The 8,307-nt window shown below is 45.0% G+C and overlaps 1 protein-coding gene across 1 annotated transcript; it reads left to right on the top strand.

Moving 5' to 3' along the window:
- Positions 1-2,299: 2,299 nt before the first annotated feature.
- Positions 2,300-5,032, top strand: H6S33_012277 (uncharacterized protein; the record flags this gene model as incomplete). Its single annotated transcript, XM_044843959.1, has 1 exon — positions 2,300-5,032. One exon carries the CDS (start codon positions 2,300-2,302, stop codon positions 5,030-5,032), a length of 2,733 nt encoding a protein of 910 aa, XP_044694926.1.
- Positions 5,033-8,307: the final 3,275 nt, after the last annotated feature.

Here is an 8,307-nt window from a genome sequence, read left to right as displayed (position 1 = left end):
AGATGGCTTGCGATGCCATCTATGCCCTCATAGATACCCCAGACCTTGTAGTACTAGGAGGGTGCGAGGAAGTACGACTGGGTTACACCCAACACTGGCGTTTGTTGGTTGAATGATGATGATTAGTGTTTTGGCTAGCTCGGGTATGCTTACCTACATTATTGAACACACAATTCGTGTTCTTGATCAACTCAGAGTTGATATGTGAAGTTTCACTGATGTTTCGGGAAGGTGGGGTGAGAGAGGTGAGGAGGGAGCAGTGCCTATGCAGAGTACATACTCGAGGTTGAGGCTGAGGTTGATCCATCAAGAAAGTCTGCTGCTAGATGGGAGTGCAGGGGAATGATGCACACATCTTTCTGCAGTCGTCCTCGCTTATTTTCTTCCTTTCCTCTGCTCAGACCTCAAATATTTGTTCGGTCCAAGTGCCTGGTTGGCTGGACAGCTGGCTCGACTGGTCTTCGCCTTCAAGAGTGAGGGGGGAGAGGAGATATCAAAATGTCAGAGCGGTTCAAACCTTTTGGCCGATTTCTTGACACTCACGGTCCTCTAAACAGTAGAGGATAAGCCTCTAGGAGTAAAGTATTTGAGACCTCCGAAGGAGAAGTAGCTCAACGCTAAGAAGAGGGCCCTGTGAAGTTCGGACCTTATTCCATGGATCTGTACGTAGTGATAGTATGTAGTGGTGGAGGAGGTGGAGGTGGAGGAAGTTGATCAAGGTATACTAGAGATCGGCAATCGGCTTTCCTCCGATGGAGTCTACTCTGTCGGTCTAGGGACATGTAGAGTAGGTGCACTGTGTAACCTACATGTATGTAGCATCCTGCAAAGTAGATACATGTATTATAATTACATGTATGTACTCTAGAGTAGAGTAGATACACAAGCGCCCGTATTAACATTCCTATTCCCATCCGAGTCAACTTTGCCTTTGATTTAGTGCCCTTTGAAACACCATTCTCCAGTGAGAGACTAGCTAGAGAAGCGACAGGTGATTCTGATTACGGCAATTATATCATCTTAAATCGCGTTGTATTAGAGCGTATTTGCCAACCGTCAATTTCAACTATTGACACTTCAAACTTGACAGTTTCGGGAGGCAAAATTGACAGTTCCCCGCAGTGGCCAAAATCGATCTGGTTAACGGTATGACAGAATAAACCACGAAAACCAGACAACCCATCACGCTACCTGTGAAGTACGCTGTTGGAACTGAAAATTCATACCCATGATACTAGCTTCGGTAGTAACAAAACTGGGTACTTGTGATCCTCCTGGTATATCTCACAGCACGCCGCCCCACCGAAATTCAAAATTAACAGCCCCGGTTGCCATTTCGGAGCCCCACAATTTGTAAATTCTTGAAATTGACGGTTGGCAAATACGCTCTATTTATAATTTATTTTGCTTTCGAGTTAGAGGACTTAACTACATGTAGATTTACATGTAGTTAATAGTGGAGAGTAACCTGGAGGTACCACTTATAGGTGTGTGCCGTGTACATGTTAATTGCGAATAGACGCCAGCAAGAAAACCCTAAACATGGAAGGGGGCAGAGCTAGAGAAAGGATGAAGCTGAAGAGGGACGGTCGGGAATTTGGTTTGGTCTACATGTAGTTACTCTACCACCCCCTCGTACCCTGCCCTGTAACTCGAGTAGCTGCCGCTGCCCGTTGTGTGTAGCATGATGCCTATCAGAAGGCATCGGTGGTACCTGCACCTGCACCACCTCATGCCTCCCTCACCTTGTATTCAAAACTTCCTTGTTCTCTGTTCTCTCAATCCCCATCCATCATTAGAAACTAAGACCCAAGTCATGACGATCTGACCCCGATTATTCTACTACTCATAAACAAACCATCCTCTCCTCCTGCCCACCTCTCAGATCTCTCTCTCAAATCCGACTCACGTTGTTAAAACCACCACATTCGTTTTTCTTTTGCTGTTCCATATCACCGCTGCATTATTACAATAATAGAACAACCGCCCCCACATACGCACACACAGCTACTACTACTAATAGACGCTCATCTTCCTGCCCTTAATTACTACGCCGTACTGGAAGATTTTCCTTACCTGCGCAGCTGGTTTCATCTTCATCAGTAATTCTCAGCCTTATAACAACTTTTTATAATTTCCCCACTCAACTATAACTACTAGTTCATGGTACGTTCTGTTGTTGCTATACTCGCATGCTGTGCATTGTTACTGAGCTGACTTGTATCTTACAGCTGCAAGTGTTACATACTACAGCAATACTAGTCTCACAACCTTAATATTATCTACGACAAATTACAAAATGCAATACGATTCACAACAAGATCATGAGGAGGGATTCATCGTCACCCTCGAAGGCCACCAACCCACAATCTCAGAACAGCTACGATTGCTTCCATTCTCATCAAATATCCTATGTCTGCCTCCAATTACACTTCCCCCAGCGCCGCCCATTCGGGAAAAAAATGACCCGGAAGAGCGGCTACCGCCGTTAGATCCAGCCGTACGATCATATATCCTTTCACTCCACCATGCACATATTGAGAGGTTAGAGAAGGCAAGGTCCTTCTTGGCGGAAAGCAGTAATGGTGGGGACAGGATGGTCTTTCTCAATGGTGGGTTTGCGGGCGCTCAGGCAGCGTGCTTGAAGACCCTGCGCGACGCGCTCATGTCGGAGGAAAACGGAAACATCGAAAATGCTAGCAGAGAGGCTGAGTGGGTGTTTGAAGACATCATGCAGGGTGGTGTGCAGGGCCTGCAGGAACAGGAGCTCGAGCACCAGCAGGGATATTCTAATGGGGATCCTGAAGAGCAACATGTCAAACCAGCACAACGGGATAATTTCGAAAGGGAATTGTATCCCCAACAACTAGAAACCGTTGCTACTCCCAAAAATTCAAAAATGGGAAGATCACGCGAGATGTCGAGGCCGAGGGTTGTTAGTTCCGGTCCGAGGAGTCCGACGCCTGAGGAAATAGAGGCCGGGATTGAGATTTGCAAGGCTTCAGTGGCAGTCCGTGTACGGAGCAGGAGTAATACTGCTGCCACTCATGCATCTGGTCTCTCACCGCCGCCTTCACCGCCAACTGTTAGGGCAGAATTTCATTTGGGCAACTTTGCAAACAGCGAATCGATCAGGAAGCGATCCGAGTCCCTGACCGAATCCTTAAGGGCAAAGGGATCAAGGAGAAAGGATAGGGATGAGAACTATACCCTTCCACCGATTGAGTCCATGTACTCTATGGAGATTCCAACCCCTCCTTCAAGCGCAAAGGCCCTCGCATCAAATCCTAAAGTATCTCAATTCCCAGCGTTCTCGGATGATGACTTTCAATCACCCCCAGACTTGAAGAGACCGGGGTCCCGTGATTCAGCACGTCCTTCTTCTCCCACACCCAGCTCAACAGCTGATATCAGCGGTGCTACAATCCTCCCCTCACCAAGATACCTCAGCGGTGGCTTCGATGTGCTTCCAGAGCTTTCTAGAGATCCTGTAGACCCGCTGTTCCCACCTATCAACGAAAACCTAGTAATCTATTTTCCCTCGCCGGAGGGTAAAAAAGAGAATGGCGATCAGTTCCTTGAAAAGGTTCTTGGAGACTTCGCCGTCTCCTTCACGCCCCAAACCCCTGGGGTTTTTCGAGCAAACCCGCAGATGCTCTTGATTAAGCGCAACAATGAGACCCAGAAGCGTTATCTCTCGCCCATGACAGCATTATCCGGTCAATTGGGAAATGCCCGTGGAAGGGAATCATTCCAATCCTCAATGTCAGGTGGTTCGACCGCTACAAACACGACTCCATATTCGGTGCGCTCGTCATTGCTTGCAAACGGACACCAGGACCCTCCGCTAGCAAGTCTCCCAACTGTCATTTCAAGCGCCGAGAAATCACCAGTGGAAATCCAAAATGAACTGCGTGCTATAATGAGGCATCACTTCCCACCACCTCCTTCCCCTTCGGTGAGCAATAAGGACAAGCTTTCAACCTCCGAGGACGAGGATGAGGAGGATGAAGAGGACCTACGTTGGCTCACTGGTGATGAAGAGATTGAGCAGATTTGGCGTCCAGTTCTGAGTTCCCGGGATAACGAGTCTGCTTATTCTGGCCTTGATCTTATCGTTGCCGTCGGGGTTGAAGAAGACGGTGATCTTACAGAGTCTAAGAAGGGGATTGAGCTTCGAAAACGTTTTGTGGAGCAGATTGAAGAAATTACACGTAAGAAGGGATCCTCGTGGAACTACGGGAATAAGATTGGATTGAAATACCTTCTCTCATCGTCACTCACAAAGGTACGAGCCCAGCATAAGTCCACAAAGGACAGCCTTGTTGTGAAGGGTAAATTTTTGCTGCCGGAGTTGGAACACTACATTTCACACAACCCCCAAATTCGAATCCTTGTTATCGAATTCGACTTCTACACCGGCTCCCCTGCTATTCTAGAACTTAAGCGTGTTCTTGGACCTGAAATAAATCTCCTCAAAGTCGCATGTGTCGCCGACGGAGTCACCCAGATCTCGTCTAAACCTATGAAATCCTCCAAATCCCCGAAAGTCGGTATCAGAATCAGGACTTCGGTAAACGCTACCACAATTTCTTACTCTCTCGGCCCGGGAACCCCAACCACACCCAATGGTTCGCTCAAAGTCCCGAGGAAGCCAACGCCAACGGGAAAGCGCCCTCATATACCGAAGCAAAGTCTTATCTCAGGCGCAGATATGCTCATCCCACCTTTTACGACCACTTCTAGTGCTGTGTTTATTGATGTTGTTGAGGCAATTCACACTGCGCTAAAGGCCAGGGAGAAGATGACTGGGTGCCATGGAAGGAATCAAGACGCAGATACTCCCCCTACGCCCGGCCTCACTAGGATCAAGACTCCGTCGCCGGACTCGCAACAACTCAGCAGGCAGGATACTAGCTATTATCTTGAGGAAGAGACAGATGAAGAGGAGAACTATGACGGGAAGAGGGCTAACTTCCGAAAGAGGGTGAAGAACGGAAGTAAGGCGTTGAAGTGGCTTGGATTGGAGTAGAGAATATCTCTCTTTCTGATTCGTTTATTCTCTCAATATTTTTCAATCCTTATTTACATTCACTGGTATATAATTACAGTTACTTACGGTTTGGTGTCACTGCTTTCGGCTCTTTTCTTTTGTCACTGGTTTTTTGGTTTTGGCTGGGTTTGGTTGGGTCAGGCGCTATCTATTTTCTCTCTTTTCTTTACGTACTGTTATCATGGACTTGATTCATACACCTTCATTCAATTTCATTATCTTTCTTGACCTCTACTTTGCTATCATTTACTTTTGTTTCTGGCACACTCAACTAGGGATTGGGAATCTGGAAGGAGTTCTATATTTATATTATCACCTGGTCTGGTTTGAAAGGTGGGTATCTGGTTTGGGTTTGGTTTTTTTCTTTTTTGCTCTTGTTAGTTAACTAGGATATTGAATTCCTAGTTTGATATCCGATTCCCATGGCCTGGGGGCGATGTAAGTGGAAGTGGGGAAGCAATACCAATTATTTGAATTATCCACGGGCTAGGAAACCGTTTCGCAAAGTGAGTGATCAATAGGTAGTCGATTGTCGAGTGGCTCTATTAAAATCATAATTTATCACTCGTAAAATCGTTTTTTCCATGTCTGCAGCAATTACTTATAACGCACAGTTCCAGAGTTATAGTCTACGTCCGTAAAAAAATTCCGTTCAACAATAGCCAACATACGCGCGTAATGTGATGTATATAGCGCTTTAATCACTCCAACAAATCTCAATATCACGCAACTTCGGAACCCGGGTCCTCCGGCTGCCACTCAGGGTCAAGTCGATCAGAGCATTCCCCCTATTCACCACTTCTGAAACCCATATCTACCCATAACCGCGATACCCGCCACTATAGCCTCTAAAACATGATCGATGTCTTGATATGTCATGTACCCGGATAGTCAAAAGCCTCTACCGTTAAGGAGATCTTGGGCCATCAGCACCCGTACCCGGCCTCCCCGATATCTCCCCGTATGAGGTCCATGCTTTAACTTGGGGACGTGTTTTGATCTTCCCGACCCGTGTCTTGGTGGCCCACCGTTGCACCTTCTTCAAGGCTATGCACAGAATTTATAGTTGAGGGCACGGGCATGGTGAGGCCGCAGTGTAAATGCGGTTTGCCACCGGATGGAGCACGGCTTTTGTGGCAAACTTGGAGATATTTGGGGCGGGCTGTCTGAATACTAGTCGACGATGGGACTTTGGCGGCTTGGTCTAGAGTTGAGGAGATGAGACGCAAGGTTCGTGGAGAAGACATTGGGGTTGCGCAGTAGTGCTTAGGTGATGTGGTAGGTGGTTGTGTCTATAGCTAGAGGAGCTTGTTATGTCTAATCTATGTCAGACTTATTGGAATTCTAGAAGTGATCAAGTAAGGTCTATAGATCTAGATCTAGACCGATAGTGTGTATATATATATACAATGAGGCTGTCTAGAGGTGGTGAATCTGCAGATTTGTATGATCATGATCGGATTGGACCATGACCCCCGCGACGAATTTCTTTTGTCCCTTCACTGATCGTGTCCTCAATACCTCATTTTCTCTTTTAATAACAGGGGGAAATGTTCCTGAATAATATACAGTGAAATATTTTTTAGTTAAGCCATCCAGTACGCGTTACTCTCAGATTGTGCCTTTTGAGAAAGCGATATACATTTGTCGCGGGTTGAGTACAGACGATCATAACATATCACTCGGTCTAATCTTTCACACAGTGTTGGAATTGTGTTCCGAGCCCAGGAGCAAAGTCCTAATACTCATATGAGTATTAGTATATATGTCAATATGAAGTCATATATGGACTGTTCTAGGCACAATATTGTTGTATAAATATAGGCTTGAAATGCCCCCTGTATTATAGTTAAGCAAGTCAATAAGAAAGTCACAGTCTTCCGCATTTATTATTATTTATTCTTCACTACTATTTATTTTCAACACACAGAGCTTTTAATTAACGAGTTGTGGTTGTTTAAAATCTTCCTTTTACTTGAAAACCTTTATTATAGGGTCATGATCAGCTTTCTGAATGATTGTTGGGTTGGCAAGTGGTGTAGTGTGCTTACATCAATATGATTAGTTGATCAGACATTTTATTAGACTGCTGCTAGCTGCTCTCGTCCCCGGCCTGATGAGTTCTAAGGGTTCAAAAGTAGTAGAAACGTGAGATAAGATTGATTATATAATTTTCCCTAGTAACAGAGGCGTATAATATTTTTTTTTTTTTTTTTTTTTTTTTTCATTGACAGAAGTTTCTATAATGACATGTACCCCCGAGAGAACGGCAAAGATCATAATATATCACTCGGGCATGCAGAAACGCATATTGGGATCGCAAGCAGCACAGAACGATATATAGATGTACTTTCAGGGTGGATGTATCTTCGAACTATACATATGTAACTGTTCAGAAAGCGATGGACTCCTTAATATTAATAAGGAGGATTCAACAGTTTGCAATTGCGGCGAGAAGTAGGAAATAGATAGATGGTTTGAGTAAGGAAAAAAGAGCGCATGTATACTGATGATGTATGTATTATCACTTTGCATTACCATTTTCAAATTATTGAGGGTAGGCTCTGTCGGGCTAAAGTTGGCTTAAAAAATATCTTTCCTCCTATAGAAAAGCTCATTCACAATCTCAAAATCACTGAACCGAAGGATATAAATAATTGCTGCCATATGTTTACCTATATATCTCTTTGATGTTCTTACACCACTTCCCGAGCTACCTCATCTTATTCTTTTATAGCGTAGATTTCATATAGTATGAGTGTGGAGTAGGGAACTTCTAGTTTGTACCTAGTAGCAAGAGCAAGTGTCGATCACTATATGTCGGTTTTGCCACGTACCGGATTGGGGAGCTTGGGTCACGGTTTTGCTTTTTGGTAGGGCTTGAGCTCTGGATCCATGCATGCATGGAGTGCTACTGTACTAGTTGAACCGTAAGAAATGATTTGAGTCGCTGGTCAAGTTTTTTCTTGATTGGGGATAACTAACTACATAGGAGACCTTGCTAGAGTGTTCCGGGATTGAATGGACTTGTAGGAAGGGTGTGAGAGGAAGACGTCATTCACATGTATGTCTTTACTCCACGATGTTAAGCAACTTAGGTACCATACTAGGATAATGATGATCATGATGATGATGATGACGATGGAGAGGTACTTATGTGTGATGTATAAATTTGAATAAAGCCCAAACCGGATATATATAAAAAAATGAGAACTACAGTACAATTACGAAACCCAGCCAGCCCCGCTGAGAAC

The sequence above is a fragment of the Morchella sextelata genome, assembly GCF_020137385.1.
Source record: "Morchella sextelata strain SCLS chromosome Unknown scls_8, whole genome shotgun sequence".
Lineage (NCBI taxonomy): Eukaryota > Fungi > Ascomycota > Pezizomycetes > Pezizales > Morchellaceae > Morchella > Morchella sextelata.
This window is presented reverse-complemented; position numbering and strand designations above follow the sequence as displayed.